This window comes from Oratosquilla oratoria, chromosome 28 (genome assembly GCF_046742065.1).
Source record: "Oratosquilla oratoria isolate Oo_2021 chromosome 28, ASM4674206v1, whole genome shotgun sequence".
In the NCBI taxonomy this organism is placed as follows: Eukaryota; Metazoa; Arthropoda; class Malacostraca; order Stomatopoda; family Squillidae; genus Oratosquilla; species Oratosquilla oratoria.
In genome coordinates, this window is record NC_134804.1 from 14,374,924 (window position 1) to 14,397,142 (window position 22,219).

The 22,219-nt window shown below is 37.2% G+C and overlaps 1 protein-coding gene across 1 annotated transcript; it reads left to right on the forward strand.

Moving 5' to 3' along the window:
• The first annotated feature begins 16,370 nt into the window (after positions 1 to 16,370).
• LOC143040446 (uncharacterized) lies at positions 16,371 to 16,781 on the forward strand. Its single transcript, XM_076211540.1, has one exon. It carries the CDS (start codon positions 16,371 to 16,373, stop codon positions 16,779 to 16,781), a length of 411 nt encoding a protein of 136 aa, XP_076067655.1.
• The last annotated feature ends 5,438 nt before the right edge of the window (positions 16,782 to 22,219 follow it).

Sequence of the window (22,219 nt, forward strand, 5' to 3'; positions counted from 1 at the left end):
CTGACGGTCAACTTGAATGTTCAAATGAAGGAATGTGTAATATCTTAAACAATTATTTTAGCTCGCCATTCGTAAACGTAACACCTCAAAGTGAATTCCAAACAGAAACCTGTGAAAAGTCTGAGGTAAACTTACTCACTACGGTAAATATAACAAAAGAAAAAATTAAAAGGTGTATAGACAAACTCAAAGTTAATAAAACACCAGGGCCTGACGGTTGGCATCCAAGAATCTTAAAGGAAATAAAAAATGAGATTGTTGTTCCATTAAAAATTATTTTCAAGAAATCCATCATATCCGGAGATGTCCCAAGAGAATGGAAGCTAGCTAACGTTACTCCCATATTCAAAAAAGGTGACAAAAAGAAACCAAATAACTATAGGCCTATAAGTTTGACTTCAATCGTAGGAAAAATAATGGAACCTATCATCAGCGATGCTATCGAACATCATTTAGAAAGTAACCGTTTGATAAATGATAGCCAGCATGGTTTCAGACGGAAACGTTCTTGCTTGACTAACTTACTCGAATTCTACAACACAGTTATCTCGAATTATGACAAAAGAAACAATATAGATTTAATATATCTAGACTTTGCAAAAGCTTTTGATACCGTCCCACACGAAAGACTACTTACTAAATTAGCTTTGCATGGAATAAGTGGTAGCCTATTAGGTTGGATTAGTAATTAGTTGAATGGTCGAAAACAGAGAGTTGTTTTAAATTGAAAAACTTCTGGATTGAAAAGTGTTGCAAGTGGAGTTCCTCAGGGTTCCGTTCTTGAGCCACTTCTATTCATAGTATATATAAATGATATAGACCATGGACTAAAATCTACTGTTTCCAAATTTGCTGATGATACAAAACTGTGCGGAGTGGCAAATGATCACTCAAACCAATTAGATATTCAAGAAGATTTAGATCAATTACAGCAATGGTCTGAAAAGTGGCTAATGAAATTTAACACAAGTAAATGCAAGGTAATGCACATAAGTAGAAATAACAGTAAGTACGATAACAAGTTATTTGGAAATTCGTTAACAAAAGTGGATAGTGAAAAAGATCTCGGCGTAATTATCATTAACGACCTCAAATCATCCAAGCGGTGTATTTCAGCCACTGAGAAAGCAAATAAGATTCTGGGACTGATTGCGCGATCTTTTGATTTCAAAAGTCCATCACTCATTAACAAGCTATGTAAATCGTTAGTTCGTCCACATTTGGAATATGCTGTTTCCGTATGGTCACCGAATCTCATTAAAGACATTGACAGACTGGAAAAAGTACAACGGCGAGCCACAAAACTGATTCCAAATATCAAAAATAAATCATACGAAAATCGACTAAAACATATGAATCTGTTTTCCCTAAAAAAAAGCGTAGACTCAGAGGTGACTTGATACAGGTCTTTAAGATTTTAAAGGGAATTGACAACATCAAAAGTGACCAAATTTTTACATTGAATGAGAATAAGACAAGAAACAATGGTCTTAAACTGTCCAGAAATAGATTCAATTTGGAAGTAGGTAGAAACAACTTTGCCAACCGTGTAGTTAATGAATGGAATAAACTTCCTGCACAGGTAGTACAATGTAGTTCAGTTCGAAGCTTTAAGAATCATTTAGATAAATACCTAAATAAGATGCTGTAATGATTATAATTTATCTTATATTATTTGTTTTTGTTTTGTTATCATTTGTCTGTCTGATTTTCATTTATTATTAGTTATATGTTAATTTATTATTATTTACTATTTACCTGTTTGTTTATTATTTAAATATACCTATGCATTTATTTATGTATTTTATTGGTTATTTACATTATTATAGTTTTTATTTATTATTCTATTACTAATATGATTTTTTTCGCATCCTACCTAGATATGGATCAAAAGGTCTCCTGTCGGCATGCTCCGCCTTTGTAATCCTTTGTATATTGTGATAGTATAGCCAAAGACGATGTCACCAAAATGTTAAATTTAGAGTCCATAAACCTGCTAAAGATGTGTAACAGAGTAGCGAGACTCAGCATTATTGAGTATGCGACTAGCATATGTAATGACATGTGGACGACGATCATCCACTTGCTGCATTAGGACAGCTCCAATACCTAAGCCAGAAGCATCAATGCAAATGGTAAAAGGAAGACTATAATCTGGAAATGCCAACACAGGCGCTTGAGTAAGTGCATGCTTCAAGGAGTCAAAATTTTTCTGATGAGCATCACGCCACTGGAAGGAAGTATCTTTTTTGAGGAGACGAGTAAGAGCTGATGCAATGAAAGCAAAGTCTTTTACAAAAGCACAGTAATATCCTCCCAACCCTAGGAATGAGCGTACTTGGTCAACTGTCTTAGGTGAAGGAAATTTTCTAACAGCTTTGATTTCATCATCTGTAGTATGAATCCCATATTTGTCTGTCATATGACATAAGAATTTGATGTTGGACTTAAAAAATTAACATTTGGGTAAATTGAGCTTGAACCCAGCTTCAGCAAAACGTTGCAAGACTAAGGGCAACTTATGGAAGTGACTTTCCACATCCTTGGAAACTAGAATCAAGTCAGATACACAAGAAATCCATTACCTACTAGCCCATGAAAATTTTATTCAATAAGGCGCTGGCATGTTAAAGGAGCATTCCGCAAACCCATGGGGCAACGGAGCCATTCATAATGACCTGACGGAGTCGAGAAGGCCGTGATCTTACGAGACTTTTCTTCCAAAGGGATTTGCCAAAAGTCAGCCTTTAGGTCCAAGGTGGTGAACACTGTGTTACCTGTTCCTATGAACTGAAGAAGATTACTCAACACATGCAAAGGGTAATGATCTGAAACTGTGACATCGTTGATACACCTATACTCCACAATAGAGCGGAATGGTCCGTTCTTCTTGGGCACAAGAAGGGGCGGGGAGTTCCACTCGGAACGAGACTATTGGATGACACCATCATTCAACACCTCGTCAACTAGAGACTGAGTCTACGAGAATAAGGCAACCTGTAAGAAGGTATGTAGACTGGATGCACCCCTGGTTTAAGATCAATGCTATGGACAACACGATCCGTAACTCCCAGTCGTTCCCCTGGTAAGGCCAGAGCTTAACGATGTATCACTAATAGTCCAATGAGACGATCTCCTACCTCAGGAAAATCAATGTTACCTACATATGTCGCATACTGAGAGGCTAAATGAACTGTGTCACTTGAATGTGACAGTGTCAACAACAACAACATCAAAAGAACCTAAATGAATACCAGAAGAGAGTGTGATGGGAGCATCAGTAACGTTGGTTATCAGGGCCATGATAACATGGTCCTCACGAACAGTGGAAAAAAGTACCCTCCAATGCAAGATGTCTTACACGAACAGGGTCAGGTTGAGATAAGACATCAGAGCCCATTGGAGCATCTGAAATACGCACCGGGGCTCGAACTGCACTAGAAGGACCAATATAGTGTTCGCCTACAACAACAGCAGCAGCACAAGAAAGTGCGAGAGGGCTTAAAAGTTTTGAACCCTTGGAAGATAACTACCTGGTCAGACCATGCACAGAAGGTGAGCTATGCATAGACACTGCCCTGTCCATTGCAGAAATCACATTGTTGTCGAAAGTAACTATACGATGCCGAGGATATATATATCTATGGCATGAGTTGCTAAAGTATCAAAACCTAAGACACAATCACGCATAAGTATGAAAGCAGAAACTACCACAAAGTTAACATGAAAATTTTTAGCACGGGAAGGAAACCTTAAGGGAATGCAAATAGATTCAAGAATAGACTAGGGAGAGCCTTGTACAGTTTGTAAAACACTACAAGAAGGTAACAATGGTACGTTGTACAAATTCTTGAGAGCAGAATATGCTTTATTACCTATAATACTACATTCTGCCCCAGTATCTACCGCTACAGAAATAGGTAACTGGTCCATATGACGCTGATAGGTAGGGAGTTGGGAAGAGACAGTAGCCACCAAAGGGACGATCTTGGACACTGTTAGTCAGTCTTTGGAATTTTGGTACGGACATTTGTGAAAATGGGACTGAGTATGCCTGGGGATTGAACTATTTTCTGCTCTAAGCGAAATGTCATACGGACGTTTCGGACATTATCAGCACGGTCAGGTGTTGGTACATAACCAGAGATCAGGTCATGACCATGGGTCAGGTCATGACCAGGGGTCGGGTCACGGAGGATAATATGCATACCTTAGGTCAGGTCACTTAGGGGCGGGGGCTCAACAGACAGGTCAGCGATTTGGATGGAATGTATAGCAATCTGATTTAATCATTAATGCACCAAATACGTTTATCACCCTGAAGTCAATACGAAAGAATAGTAATACTCCCAAATGGATGACGGACAGACTGAAACATGAGATGGTAATGAAAAGAGGACTTTACACAAGAAAAAAAAAAAAAAAAAGAAGAAGAAGGGGGGGGGACACACCTTAGATAAAAATATAACGAAATGGGAAAGCTGGTTAAAAAGAATACACGTACAGCGAAACGTAATTATGAAAGCAAGGTTGCCAGTCAAGCAAGATCCAACCCTAAGGGTTTCCTTCATCTCTATAGGACAAAAAATAAAGAAAGAATAGGACTAATTAAAAACGATGAAAATATCATGATAGAATCGGAGAAAAAATGAGTGAGGAGTTTAACAAATATTTTCTCTCGGTGTTTACTAATGAGAGGTTGGATAAAGTACTTGACTGCAATCCGATTTTCAGTGGGGATGAAGAAAGTAGTCTATCTAATATCAGCATTGGTAATGTAGAAGTAGTCAAGCAGATTGAAAGACATTAAGCTACAAAATCCTTGGGTCTAGACGAAAATTTTCCGAGAATGATTAAGGAGTGTAAATTTGAAATCTGCGACCAGTTAACTGAAATTTTAATAAATCGGTAGACACTGGTGTTGTGCTTACTGCTTGGAGGCAGGCAAACATTGTTCCTGTTTTTAAGAAGGGAGATTAATCGTCTATATGCAACTACAAGCCAATCAGTTTGACATCGGTTATAGGTAAAATGCTTGAATCAATAATAGTAAATATACTCAGAGAACACATCGAAAGACATAATTTAGATCGTGACACACAGCATGGTTTCTCCAAGGGTAAGTCATGTGAGACTAATTTTCTATCCTTTTACACTAAAGTATATGAGGCATCAGATAACAATAATAATTACGATGTTATTTACCTTGACAGCAAAGCGTTCGACAAAGTGCCACACCAGAGACTACTAAACAAAATCAAAGCTCATGGCATGGGAGGAAAAGTGTTAGAATGGATTAGAGCTTGGATTAGTAACAGAAAACAGCGGGTCACCTTGAATGGAGTAAAATCTAGGTGGGGCAATGTTACTAGTGGGGTTCCCTAGGGCCCGGTTTTGGGTCCCTTGTTGCTCATTATGTATATAAACGACTTAGATGATGGGATAAATAGTGATGTTAGTAAGTTTGTGGACGAAACTAAAATAGGACGCCTAATTAGGTCAGGAGACGACGCAGAGATTCTGTAGGATGATCTTAACAGATTGTTCACATGGTCGGTGAAATGGCAAATGAACTTCAATATCTCTAAGTGTAGCATGTTAAACTTAGAGCTACACAACCCCAAAAATAGATACAACTTAGATAACATGCTTTTAGAGAAACTGAGTGCGAGAAAGACTTGGGAGTTCTAGTGAGTCCGGACCTTAAAACCAGGAAACAGTGCATTAGTGCCAGAAATATAACTAACAGAGCATTAGGTTTCATTGCTAGGACGGTAACGAATAGAAGTGCAGAGGTAATTATTAAACTCTATCTAGCGATAGTTAGACTCATCCTTGACAATGCGGAACAGTTTTGGTCTCCGCCCTACAGAATGGACATCAATTCACTAGAATCTTTACAGAGAAGAGTGGCCAAACTGACACATAGACTCAGAAATTTGCCTGAAGAGAGGCTTAGGCACCTTAACCTACACTCTCTGGAAAGACGCAAAGTGTGGGGTGATCTAATAGAGGTGTTAAAGTGGATCAAAGGCTTTAACAAAGGTGATGCAAACAAGGTCATCATATTAAAACAACAGGGCAGGACTCGCATTATTGGATTTAGACTGGGCAAATTTAGATTTAAGAAGGAAATAGGCAAGAATTAGTTTACTAATAGACTTAGTAACCATGTAGTAAGCGCTGAAACTATCAGTTGTTTTAAGAAACGATTAGACAACTTTATGGATGGGATGACAGCTGGTGATGGATACGGAGCTGCCTAGTGTAGGCCGTATGGTCTCTTGTAGTCTGCTTCACTCTTATGTTCTTATGTAAAGGTGGGGTTGAGTCTGGGCTGTGTCATGTCGCCATGGCTGTCCGATGCGTATATGGATAGGGTGGTACTGGAGGTAAGTGCAAGAGTAATGGGTAGGGAGTTGGAGATGGTTAAAGATAATGGAGAGAAGCGAGAGGTGACCCAGTTGTTGTTTGTGAAAGACACTGTGTTTGTGGCAGCTTCAGAGGACGGATTAAGTCACAGAGTTTGAGGTGTCCAACAGGAGAAAATTGAAAATAATATGGGTAAAAGATGATGAGATGTACAAGGGGAGAGGGTGCCAGCAAGTTGGAAGTAAGTCGTAAAGGAGAAAGGCTGGAAGAAATTGATAGTTTTAGGTATCTGAGATCGCATGTGCCAGGAAAGGGAGGATTGGAGGTGGAGGTGAAATCCAGATTGAGATAAGCAAGTAAATGTCTTGGAGGATTGAAAAGTGTCTTGAGACATAAGCATCTGGAAATGGATACAAAGAAAATATTACAAAGTGGTAATCGTGGCTACGACAATGTATGGGGCGGAGACTTGAATTTTAAGATAGGCAGAATGGAGAAGTTTAGATGTGTTTGAGATAGTGTCTAAGAAGTATGATAGGAGTTGCAAGGTCAGAGAGATGAGGAGGTGAGGAGGAGTAGAAAAGGGGATGGCAGATAGGGCTGATGAAAGATTATTGGGGTGGTTTGGACGTATGGAAAGAAAGAGTGAAGAAAGATTAGCAAAAGAGATGTGGAAAGTAAAAATGGATGACGAGAACTTGAGCGACGACCGAGGATGAGGTGGATGGACGGGGTGAGATGGGGCTTGGGCAAGAGAAGAATATCTGTTGAGTAAAGAAGTGGGAAGGCAGGGGATAAAGGTGAGTGGAGGATGGCTGTGCCTTTTATATTTTCCGCATGAGGGAGGGTCGCCATGTAAGTGAAGCGGCCCTGCTCTTTATGTGATGTGTCTTGCTGCATTGCTTCTGGCCCGGGCAGTAGGCAGGAGACAGGGATGACCCTTCATTCACGAGAAGCTGAAATAAGAGAGAAACAAGAGTGGTGGATGAGAGCGGAGTGGATGGAACTGGGTGCGTGGATTTGTCTTAGCTGACTCCCTTATATGAGGAAAAACCCTTAGAATATAGATAGATTACTTGTAAACTGTAAACAAAATTTAAATGTCAGATGGTGTTTTGGCGCAGAAAGTACCATATTGCTTGTATGTAGCTGTTTTCTTGGGCACTGCCTTTAGATATTGCAGCTTCTTTTAGCTTACAGCAAAATCATAGATTAAAGATTGATACATATACTGCAGAACTTGAGCCATCAATATACCAATATTATCACTGGCTAGGGAACTTAGATTATTACTGCAAATCTCTTTATGCTGCATTACTTTTGCAACATTTCAAGCACATAAACACAGGCCATTCACAGGTATACAAACAGGACTTTATATATATATATATATATATATATATATATATATATATATAATATATATATAATATATATATATATATATATATATATATATATATATATATATATATACGTGTGTGTGTGTGTGTGTGTGTGTGTGTGTGTGTATTAGGGATCTACTACTTGAACCGTAGCGGGGTTTTACTTTATATACTTTTCCTTTCACGTACATCTATTTTAGAATGTCTTGTATGAAGACATAATGAACTCAGTTTTATTTACAAAGTATGATAGTGTAAAGTATATTAATAATTTCATGTAAAGAATGTTTTGATGTAGTATCATCATCATTGCTTTATGGATTTAATATTTTTCCTAGAATTACTGGGGCGATAATGATTTTTCGGAGGGGGCCCAAGACCCATAGCAACCCTACCCCTCTAGACTATGGGTCTGTCTTTGTCATAAAGGACTCCATCTGTCCCTTTCGTATATGTATGTATATATATATATATATATATATATATATATATATGTATATATATATATATATATATATATATATGTATATATATATATATTGACTATATTATGACAAATAAGATTCAAGGTGAAAGAAGTTGACGAGGAGAAATGGGGGAATTTTACGCCTTAACGTTTCGACCCACAGGGTCTTGATCACAAAGCTAACAACTCAAACGTAACCGGATATTTTATACACGGACGGGTCATCTTATGGGACGCTTCGGAGAGCTTGCTATTTTATCCCATTTCTCCTCGTCAACTTCTTTCACCTTGAATCTTATATATATATATATATATATATATATATATATATATATATATATATTACATATCTACATATGTATATACACGTATATATATATACATATATATATATATATATATTACATATCTGCATATATATGTATGTATATACACGTGTATATATATATATATATATTTATATATATATATATATATATATATATACATACATATACCATGGCTTTTTCCCCCTTCCAAGGGAGGTAGCCAAAAAGGGAAAGGCATAAAAACACTCCCACCCATTTCATCCCTAAATACACTCCACACCCCTCCCACCCTTCCTCTCATCTGAGCACCTCCTGGATGACGGGTCATCCCTGCACCCTGCCCACCGCCCTGGGTCAGAAGCAGTGTCGCAGGACACAGTACATCCACAGCAAGGCCGCTTCATTTAATCGGCGACCCCCCCCCCCTCTCCGTCCCCCTTTGCATATAAGGAGAGGACGGGGAGAAATCCCTTCGGGCTGCGTCAAAATTTACTCACACATACTACCCCACCCCCCACCCCCCCGCCCATTTCTCCTCATGCAGTCACAACATCATCCATATACAACCATTCTCCACTCACCTCTGTCTTCCGTCCTCTCCCTTCCTTCCTCAACAGACATTCCCCTCTTCCACAAAGCCCCCTTCACCCCATCCATCCACCTCATCCTAGGACGTCCCCTCATGTTCACTCCCTCCACATCTGCCTTCCATACCTCTTTTACTAGTCTTTCTTCACTCATTCTTTCCATGTGTCCAAACCATCCTAATATTCTTTCATCAACCCTCTCTCCCAAATCCTTTTTCACCCCTGTTCTCCTCCTCACCTCCTCATTTCTCACTCTATCTAGCCTAGTAACCCCCACCATACTTCTCAGACACCTCATCTCAAACACATTCAAACTCCTTCTCTCTTCTTCTCTTATGTTCCACGTTTCTGCCCCATACAGTGCTGTTGGCACAATCACTCCTTCATACAGTCTCCTCTTCGCATCCATTCCCAAATGTCTATTTCTCATTACACTCTTTAAACCACCAAGGCATTTACTCGCTTCTCTCAAACTACATTCTACCTCCACCTTCACTCCACCTTTTCCTGCTACACTTGCACCCAAGTATCTAAAACTATCCACTTCCTCCAGTCGCTCTCCCTTAATGTTCACTTCCAGTCTACTGCCACTTTCACCCCTTGTACATCTCATCACCTTACTTTTACCCACATTTATCTTTAGCTTTCTTCTATCACATACTCTCCCAAACTCTGCCACCAGCTTCCTCAATCCCTCCTCTGACCCTGCCACAAGCGCAGTGTCGTCCGCAAACAACAGCTGGCTCACCTCCCACTTTTCTCCATTTTCTTTAACCATCTCCAATCCCTGACTCACTACCCTAGCATTCACCTCTCGCACCACCCCATCCATGTATAAGTTGAACAGCCAGGGCGACATAACGCATCCTTGACGAAGTCCCACCTTTACTTCAAACCACTCACTCTCTCCATTTCCAATCCTAACATATGCTCTACTACTCACATAAAAACTCTTGACATCTCCCAAAAGCTTTCCTCCTATCCCATAAATCTGCATAACCTCCCACAGGGCCTTTCTGTCTACCCTATCATAAGCCTTTTCCAGATCCATAAAAGCCCAAAAAACATCCTTCCCCTTTCCTATAGCTTTCTCACATATCTGTCTTACCACAAAGATCTGATCTACACAACCTCTACCCGTCCTAAATCCACACTGTTCCTCACCAATTACTCCTTCTGTTCCTCTCCTAATCCTCTCAATTAAGATTCTCCCATAAGCCTTCCCTACTACACTCAACAGGCTAATCCCTCTGAAATTACTACATTCACACTTGTCCCCTTTTCCCTTGTAAAGAGGAACTATACAGGCACTACTCCAGTCCTCCGGTACTCTACCCTCTCTCCAGCAAACATGAAATAATCTCACCAACCAGTCCACCATCACTGAACCTCCCTTTTTCAGACATTCTGCATGACATCCATCCAGACCAGGTGCCTTACCTGCTTTCATCATCTTTACAACTGCCTTCACCTCATCCTTCCTTATTTCTCCTCCATTCTCCTCACTCATCACTCTCATTTTCTTCGTATTTCCCACTGCAGCTATCTTTCCTTCCCTATCCTCCTTCACATTCAGCAACTCCCTAAAATATTCTGCCCATCTTCCCCTCACTGCTATCTCTTCCATTATCAACTCTCCATCTGTACCTTTTACCTTTTCTTCCCTACTTGATTCGCCTCCTCTTCCTCTCTTAATTTCTTTCCAAAACATCTTTTTATTACTTTCAAAATTTTCTGTCATACTCCTACCCCATTTCACATCTGCTCTCCTCTTTGCCTCCTTTACCTTTTGCTTTACTTCTCTTTTCTTTTCTTTGTACGTCTCATATGACTCCCCTGTCCTCTTTTGTAACCAATCTGTGAATGCTCGCTTCTTCTCTTCTACAACCTTCTTTGTTTCCTCATCCCACCATTCACTACCCTTTCTTCTATTTCCCCCTGTCCTTCTTGTTCCACACACCATCCTTGCACACTTTAAGACTCCCTCTTATATATATTCTTTCAAAAAGAATATATATATATATATACATATATATATGAGAAAGGTGGAAGAGAAAGCCATGGGTCTAGGGCCGAGTTTATTCCTAGCATCAATCCTCTGAAGAAGCTATAAGCGAAACCGGTTAGGAATAAACTCGGCGCTAGACCCGTGTCTTTCTCTTCCACCTTCCTCAAACCTGTCATAATGTCTCAACACACACACACACACACACACACACACACACACACACACACACACACACACACACACACACACACACACACACACACACACACACACACACACACACACACACACACACACATATATATATATATATATATATATATATACATATATATATAATATATATATATATATATATATATATATATATATATATACATAACACATACATACATATATATATATATATATATATACATATATATATAATATATTCTATATATATATATATATATATATATATATATCATTTGTAAACAGTGCTGGCTTAATTGAAAATCACCCTTATTATACAAAGTCAACTTTCATTATCTTATCCATACTTTTTTCTCTTGGATCTTATATTAGGCCATCGTTGAGGACTAGCCGAGCGGCAACACGTTTGTAGGGTCCACATCGATACTTTAAAAACCACAACTCACACCGTCGCCCAAAATGACGATCTACGGCCATGTCAATTGGATAATTTTCCACGAAAAAAGAAAAGAAAGAAATAACATAATGAACAGATAAGTAAATAGTAACCCCCCCCAAAAAAAAAGAAAAAAAAATCATCTCCCTAAGCTTAAGCTTATCCGGGGTTGTGAGTAGGACTTGAAAACAGGCAATATGAACACAGCCCCGTTATGGGGGCACGAAGGTATATTCTCTAATTTTTCTTTTATAGCCGCAGCACTAAACAATGCAATTCAGGTGAATATGAGCAAATTTAAAATGACTCCAAATTTGAATGTTACTACAGTTGTATGGTTTCATTAATGACATCTTCAGTGGTTGGGTGGACTGCATTCAGCACTGCAACACATTTTCAAACCTGCAAGAAGTTATTATCATTACTATGCTAAACAATAATGAAACAAGTGTTGGCTGCTACACTGTAGTGGCTACAGAAGATTCATTAAATTCTACTTTCACGATATTGATAGGTCTCATTATATTACCAAATATTCAGCTAGAACCTATCATGATTTCTAGATAAGCATATTGAAGGACTTGGTTCTGGGGTCTACGAGGACGCAAAGAACACATGAAACCTTAATTTCAAATAATAAAATAAGTATTTGGGGGTGGAGATGAGCCGAACGCAATGATGAGGGAAGACAGGAGGTGCCAGACAAGTCGACTGCCTCGTCTCCCTCAGTGGGATTATGAGCAGACTACTCTGTGTCTTATCAGTATTTTTTACCCTGCTTTCCTTTCTAAGGTTTCTGATAACCTGTGATTTTCTTTTTTGGCCTCCTATATCTTGAAATCCAAGTAAAACTTGGACTCATCTTACTAAAAGTTAAGAAGTAGCTCCTTCCCTCCGTCTCCTGCCCTGTTTTCAGTTTTTATTTCTTTAACCTAATTATGCTTGATCTGACATAGATCTGTGTCCTTAGAAAAATATTTTTCATTTCCTCTTTTTCTCTTCACTTTCTAAGGTATGCTTCATAAAACAGTTATCTATTTAAACGTTTTTCTTTTTCTCTTCCGAAACCTCCTTTAATTTTAATAGATTTTATTTTAAGCTGCTTGGAATTCCACTTCCAATCTGCAGCTGAAGTTATGGTGTATTTTGGCGGGTGAAAAAGAAAACATATATATATATATATATATATATATATATTATATATTATATATATATATATATATATATATATATATATATATATATATATATACCGGCATATATATGAATTTATATATACATAAAATACTGTTGTGTTAATTATTTTGCTAAATATGTGTGTTTAAGAAAGATTAGGCTCCTTTATGATGACTGCCGTTTTACATGCTGAATTCGCGGCGCCACCGCCACCCACATCTGTGCCTCCGCCACTCCGGTCTGTAACGCCACAATCCAGTTTTGTGTGCCTTCCCCATTTTCGAATTACGATTTTTTTTCGGTTTACGATGGATTTCTCGGAACCAAACTCCACTATAAGTAGATGAGCACTAGTACCTAGTCTTACTTGTTCGCACCACACATTACGACATTTAATACCAGTCACACCTTGACGATTTAGTGAGAGTATGCCGGCGAATGCAATGGTGTACGTCGATTAAGTTATTGGTAAGTTTCGTATGCGTTAAAAGGCCGCTGGTATACGTCATAGTGCGGTGAAGTCGTTTAAAAATGCACAGAATTTGTTGACGTATGCAGAGACCTTATATGCCTACGTGCAGCCCGGAGGCAAAGTGCAGCCCCGGGGAAAGTTCTCAGTGACTCCTCCGCCCTCCCCCCCTCCCCCATCACCACTTCCCATCTCCACTTCCATCCCTTACAGCCTGTTTTAGCTATTGGCTTGCGAAATAATTAAACGGGTTTTAAAATTTGGATTTAATGTCCCTACTGCAGAATGGATATGGGAAAAATATTTCATACTGTGTAGATTCTAAAGCAAAATTCATATATTACGGTAAAATATTCAGGGCTCCTTTGATCTTTTTTTTTTATTATAGTTTTTTGTCAGCCTTGTGGGCGGCATGTACAGACTAGAATTGGTGCCCCCTAAATGTGCCGCCCCAAGTCATATGTCCCCTGCACCCACCCCCCCATGTGAGGGCCCTGGATGTATGTCAACGTATGTCGCATATGCGAGCCAAAAGTTGTGCGTTATACGATCGTTCACACACATGTCAATTACTTATAAGGCCATTTTTTTTTTTTCACGAATCCGGCGGTGTTAGTTTCGGTTAAAAATATATATATATATATTACTGTCGCAGTCACTTAAACTTCCCCCAACTCGGAATTTTCTTTACCGGCAAAATAAAATTCCCGCCCGGATTCCCAAACACTTTTTCTACGCAGCCGCAGATCGTAAACAGCACGACCATAGTTATCAGTTCCTAAAACAAATCACCATCACACCATCCAAAACAATCCTGAATGCCTGGATCAGCTTGGCTCACATAGTGGGTAATGGCACTTTTTCTATTGTGTGTGATTATTTCGTGTGGGATATGCCATGAACTGGAATAATTGCCTTGAAAGATTCGAAAAGGTTTTGTAGAACATTCGTAGACATACCGATGGAAGCGTGTGTTGGAGATTCTTGGAAATATTTGCCATCCTCGGCATTCAATTCTTCCTCTGGGTCTGCCGCTGCCATTGACTTCGAGTCTGACTCCGTCATGTCAGTACATTCCTCGGTTGGTATGATAAGAGAGGACGTAAATCAAACCACCCGGACATAAGTGGACATGAAAATGCTAATCAGTACGCTAGTTTCGTTCGGACAACAGTGCCTTCTGATCCGATTCAGGAAAAACGTCAGATAGGCCCCACGGTCACGGATGAAAATGGCACTGGCGGTAGGGTATTCATTATTGATATGCTGATGTCTGCAAACCTAAAGTATACTTATCTCCCAGAGGGAAGTATGTTTTATCGCCAAAACACGTGGCAACAGTTTCATAAACCTTGTCACTTATTAAGGGTTTGGTGTAAGAATATTAATTTTCTCCTTTGGCATGTTTGGGCCGGGTGTTTGGGGCGATGTGAATCTGAATTTGAATTTTGTGAAGTTGGCCTTTCGTCTATGTCACATGACATCTTGCCGTGTGTGATTGGTTGAGATGGGTTGTTTACAAATGTCAGCTGTTCAAAGCACGTGGTTTTTGTTTACTTTGGGAACATTTGCTGTGATTGTCCAAGTGTTTTGTGCATAGCTCAGTACAAGCCACAGTACCTAAGGATTTTTTTTCACTCCGTCTCATATTTCACATCTGGAAGTTAAAAAAAAAAAAAAAAAAATGAAAAGCATTTTTTTTTTTTGTCGCCAGTCTTGGGATTACAAATATGAGATCTGAGAATTCGATTAATTAAAAGAGAATGGCCTAAGTAAAAAATACATCGAAATAATATCTAGCGTACCAAAAACTTATTTTCAGTCTATGAGAAACGTACTTTGAACCTATGTGTAACATATATCGAACTTATCTTCAACGTATATTGACGTATGTAAAAGTATTTGGAGTGTAGAGTCCGACAACAAAAGTTAGTGCGCGTGCTTCTAACTTACTGCTACCATGTAATGGAGTATTGGCAACGTTTAGGGGAGTTTGGATATATAAAATGGGATTCACAGGAAGAAACTGTCGGTACTCCTCAAAACTGTATGGTGAGCATGCTGAGAAATGGTGGATCTGGCAAGGATGAGACGAGAATACCTATTATGATAAATATTTTTTTAACATTAGCCTTTGGGTGCTGCCCTAGGAAACCGAACTGATACCACATCACTCCATCACAAAAAGGGGCTCGCTACCTCTCTCAGTCTTTATATATATATAGTGTATATGTATATATGTATATATAGATATAGATATATATATATGTATACATATATAGAGATATGTGTATATATATATATACACATATATACATATACAGTATATATATTATATATATACATATCATTACACACACATACACACACACACACACACACACCCACACACACACATATATATCTATATATATATATATATATATATTTATATATATATGTATACATATATGTATATATATAATTATATGCAAAGTAGACCACTTGGAAAAAGAAACTAACGAAGCAGAGCGCTTTCGTATATTACAGCTTCAGTGCAAAAAGTACTTTTTGCACTGAAGATGTAAATCCCGCACAAGATCATTCATATCGCACTGACTCAATAAATGTGGTCCACTTGAAGAGCAGATTGGCTGAAAGTGTATAACAATCTCACGCAATGTTGCCAAACTCAGTGTTGCCAACAGCTTGATGCCTAATTGTGGAGAAGAAGAATTATTATATAAGGGGTTTTGATCTTACTTTTCTTCGAATTTATGGTGATAATATGAAAGTACGAAAAGCAGCGAAATATTTAGGTGTTATAATAGATTGTAATATACAAAAGGTTGTGAAAACAGCATGATATCATTTAAGAAATGTTGCTTATTAGAAAATATTTGGATGAAACTACTACTAAAATGGTCATTCAAGATTATGTTGTAGGTAAATTAGATTACTGCAACTCACTGTATTATGGTTACTAAGGATGTTACAGCATATTATGAACATAGCTGCAAAATTAATAAAGGGTACATCATCTTCACGTGAACGCATAACACCAATTCTTATTGATTTGTATTGGTTGCCAGTAAAAGCAAAGATAATTTATAAGCTGTGTGTCATGGTCTACCAAGAATTACAATTTGGGACACAAAGATATATCAAGGGATTGCTAAAAGAATTTCATCAATATTCTGATATGGCATTGAGACATGATATTGATCGGCATAGGTTATTTGAGCCGCGATGTAACCTAAACATGGATTTTAGAGCTTTTGAAAACAGTGCTCCAAGGCTCTACAATAATCTTCCAAATCATATAAAGAATTGTCAAATTCAGATGAGATTCAACAAAAAAAATCAGGACTTATTTGTTTACGGAATCCTACGACCTTGATAACCTGAGCAACAGACCCAACTACCGTTGCTGATAAAGTTTGAGGGAGGCTTTGCAAAACACCGTGCTGACGGTGGAGCGGGGCCTTGAACAACAAGTAACAAGTAACAAGTAACAAGTAATAAGCCTGTGTCAAGGACACCTGTGGTCAACCACTCTCGGGCGGCACAAGTGAAATGGAAGGTTTACGAATTCGTCTTTCCCTCAAATTCCAAGCCATTCATAGCACCATGCAGTCATACTATGAATATATATATATATATATATATATATATATATATATATATATATATATATATATATATATATGCATGTATGTATATACAATACATATATGTTTTCATCTTTTCAACCACATTAATTTTCCATTTCAATTCCTTACCATCACGGTCAAGACTGATAAGGAGCTCGACTGAAGCATATACAGAAATTGATACGTAGTCAAGCTATGGACTCGAACCAAGCTGAGACGTAACAATTGGACAGTGATTTAGATCACTGCGCCATCAAGAGGGATATAAATTGCGCAAAATTCCTTATGTATGTATGCTCGAGTTACATATACACGAATTTTAGGTTCAACATCCCCCCGCCATGATAGTGTAAGTGGTAGTATGTACGCGTGGGAAAGTTTTACACACATTAAGCTCCTTGTCAGTCTCGATGGCATGGATTTAAAATGGAAAATTAATGTGGTTGAATAGATGAAAATCTATGTACTGGGGACAATTCAGTTTGTGTATGTATATGTATATGTATGCAAATAAGAACAGGGGTACGTGTTTTCATTTATGTAAAGTTGACCACTTGGAGAAACTAACAAAGCAGAGCGCTTTCGTATATTACTTTTTGCACTGGATGTAATATATGAAAGCGCTCTGCTTCGTTAGTTTCTTTTTCCAATTGGTCTACTTTGCATGTATATGTATATGTACATATATATATATATATATATATATATGTATGTATATAATATATGTATATATATATATATGTATATATATATATATGTATATATGTGTGTGTGTGTGTGTGTGTGTTTGTGTGTGTGTGTGTGTGTGTGTGTGTGTGTGAGCGCGCGCGTGTGTAGTGCCAGTTGTGTTATTATTACTATTACTATTATTATTATTATTATTATTATTATTATTATTATTATTATTATTATTATTATTATTATTATTATTATTATTATTATTATTATTATTATTACTATTATTATTATTGATATTATTATTACTATTATTATTATTATTATTATCATTACCATTATCATTATTATTATTATTATTATTATTATTATTATTATTATTATTATTATTATTATTATTATTATTATTATTATTATTATTATTATCATTATTATTATTATCATTATTTTCATATAATTATTATGGTATTAGGTTAAATATATTTACAGGTTTAGGAGACATAATTATCAGGACTCTAGGCAATCGGAGTTCCACTTAAGCGGCCCATAAACGATATATTGCGCAATTTCATTGTCAATACTCCGAATTGACAATTAAATTGACCGTGTATGGGTGATACATGGCCCATACACGGTCAATTTAATTGTGTATGGTCGATAATTCGCCCATACACGGTCAATTTAATTGTCAATTCAGAGTATTGACAATGAAATTGCGCAATATAATTGATCATGTATGGGCCGCTTCAGATGTAAGACGTGAGGCGTGTCCCCTCCCTCTCCTTTCTTCCAGCCCGCCTACGTGACTTTTCTTTTTCTCTTCAGTAACAAGACATTCCCCAACCCTACCACTCCCTCCAAGTATATTAGTGATATTCACAAGTGTATCCAAAATCTGATTCTAAAACGGCATCTCACCCACGCAGCTGTCCTTCAGGCGTCAATTAAACATAACATACGATAGGTCAACGAAAAGAGTTAGATATAATATTAGGACGGTGTTGCCTCCGTCGATGACCAAACGAAAGGGATATAAGTTTATGAAGAGTTATTATATATTTATTTATGTACTGGTGTTAGATTAAATCTCTACTTCGAAGAAGGGCCGGCGGATCATTATGGCGTAGCAGCCCAATTAATTTTATTCACGTAATTTGATTTACTCATTTTATTCACTTATGCATCTAAACAGTCTTTTCTTGTGCCAAGTGCCTTATTTTCTCGATCACACAAACTACCTAGTATTATGTATCCTATATGTTTAAATGATCGTTATGGTATATTGAAATATCGCAATATAATATTGGACTTCGTTCCAAATTCCTGTGTTCAGTTATAATCATACTTACTGGATTTATTAATCGAAAATAAAAATATATAAGTGAAAAAATAAAAATTATTTCAAAACTTAAAAATCTAATTTAATCTAAAATATTTGAATATATATATATATATATATATATATATATATATATATATATATATATATATATATATATATATATATATATATATATATATATACCAGAGAGAGCATTACACTGGTCAAATCAGCGGTGGGATTAAAACCATTTCTTAAATTTAATACATTTAATATTTGGTTAAAATAAACCAGCGTATCACACACACACACGCGCGCGCACACACACACACACACACACACACACACACACACACACTTTCAACGAACGGACGGCTTAAAGAACGTTCTGAAGAAAAGTCCCGATTGTGGATCCCAACGCAAAGAGAAGTGCCTTTTTGTATTTACAGGGTGGGGGGAAATTGCTCGTGGGGTAGTGGGAAAGTAAGGAAAGAGGAGAAGGGGAGGGATTGCTGGGGAAATGGAAGGAAATGAGGAAGTAGAGGACTTGGCCCAAGCAGACCGCCGAAAAGTAAACAAGCGACCGCAAGCCCAACTGGAAGACGACGAAATGTCTAATAACAATGTAAAGATTAGAAGTATAGATAGGAACAATACAGTAGAAAGTGATGAGAATATTTTCAAGGGATTTAAAGAGGGTGGGGGGGACACAAACCCCCCCCCCCCCGACTGACAAGACTAGAGGAGAAGGTTGATAAGGTGATCGAGGACTTGGAGAGTAGGTTAGGTCATATGAACACCATTTTACAAAGGGTTGAAAGATTGGAAGAACTAGAAAAGGCGAATAAAAACTTAACTGATGAAATAGAAGACCTAAAAAGACAGTTAAGAGATGTAAAGGTGGAGAATGAGAAATTGAAGAAGAATAGTAAAGAAAACAGAGAGACAATAGCTAAAGAAGCTAAGAATTGGAAAACAACCCAAGAAGGAAATAAGGTTTCATTCACTGACATAGTCAAACAGCAATTGAAAGAACATACTGAAGACTCAGTTATTAAAGTGATGAGACAAAAGGAGAATATAGTAAGAGATTTAGCAGACAAGAAGAAATGTATAATTATATTAGGAATGGAAGAGAAACACAACACAGATAGAACCACAAGAATCAAAGAGGAAAATGAAAAAGTAAGCCAATTACTAGAATCAGTTCAGGAAGATGAACCAGAAATTATGAAACAAATCGAAGAGAAATTTAGACTCGGAAAGTATAGCACAGACAAGACCAGACCAATTAAGATTAAATTCAAGTCACAAACAACGGCAGAGAATATCTTATCCAAAACAGGGAAACTAGCAACAAGTGAACAATATAAAAAGGTATGGATAAAAAGGGAAATGAATAAAGAGAAAAGAGAGGAAGAAAAGCAGAAAAGACTGGAAGCTAAGGCAAAAAACGAGAACAGAACGGAGTCAGAGAAAGAGAGATTCTATTGGAGAGTAGTGAACATGAAACTAAGGAAGTTCGACATACAAAAGAAAAACATAAGGGAAACAGAGAACACAATGGAAGTGGCAGAAAACTAAGAGTGTCTTACACAAATATTGATGGATTAATAACAGGATTGAATGAGCTGAATGATTATTTGAAGGAAAAAGAACCAGACATAATGGGAATTGTAGAAACAAAATTAAAAGGCCCACTACCACCCAACAGTGTAGGACATGATGCATACAATTATTGGATTAGAAACAGAGAGAAAAAGCAAGGGGGTGGAGTTATGTTCCTGACTAAGAAGGATATAAACGTGAAAGGTGTCATATATGGAAAGAATACAGTAGAGATGATTATGATAGAAGTGGAAGACAGAGATAAGAAGAGCAGAAAATTTGTGATCAATTATGTGCCTCCAAAAACAGCCTCATGGGAGGAGAGTGAACATAAAAGTATGTTAGAGGACACAAAGATAACATTAAATAAAATAATGGAAGATGGAGGAAGAATAGTTATGATGGGCGACTTTAATTGCAAAGAAATCTGCTGGGAAGAAATGACAGTAAAGGGTGGAGACGACTCATGGGGAAACGCTCTACTTGAGATGATTATTGACCACACAATGACACAATGGATACAGGAGAACACTAGGTATAGAAATGAAGAAGAACCATCGAGACTAGACTTATTAATTACATCTGAACCTAGAATAGTGGACAAGATTGAATATAAAACACCAATAGGTAAAAGTAATCACATATTGATTGAACTGGAACTTAATGAAGAAAAATATATGAAAAGAAATGAACAATATAGAAAAGGAAGAATGATGTATGAAAAAACAAACTTTGATAAAATAAGAGAATTCTTTCAACAAGAAAACTGGGAAGAAATATACAAAGAAGAAACATCAGTGGAAGAGAAATGGAATATTTTGACAAAAATTTACAAAAAAAAAGGAGTGGAAAAGTATGTCCCAAGACAAAAACAAGAAAAAGAATTTGTAAAATGCTGGTACAACAAAAGTTGTAGGGAGTTAAAAGACAAAAGAGACAAAGCCTGGACCAGATGGAAAAAATACAGAAGACCTGAAAAATGGAACGAATATACCAGTTATAGAAATGAATATGTACAAACGTGCAGAGAGGAAAAGAGAAAATATGAAAAAGACGTCATAGAAAAATGCAAAGATCAACCAAAACTATTCTACAGATTTGTAAACAATAAACTGAAAAACAAACAGGACTTGGAGAAATTAAGACAAGGGGGAGTTGAATACACTGAGGAAATGGAAATGGCGGAAATTATGAACAAACATTTTAAATCAGTGTTTACAAGGGAGAACATACAACCTGAAGAGATTGAATGGAAAGAGAAAGTCCCCCCTATAGAAGAAATAAAAGTATCAAAGAATGAAATATTGATACACTTGAGTAATCTTGATGTCAGAAAATCGCATGGACCAGATGAAATAGCAAACTGGATTCTGAAAGAATGCAGGAATGAACTGGCAGACAAAATACATAGCATAATAAGCAGTTCCTTGAAAGAAGGAAAAGTTCCAGAAGATTGGAAAAAAGCAAATATAGTACCTATATATAAAGGAGGAAATAAAGAAGAACCTACCAACTATAGACCAGTCTCTCTAACAAGTATAATAGCAAAAATTTGTGAAAGAATTATCAAAAGTAGATGGG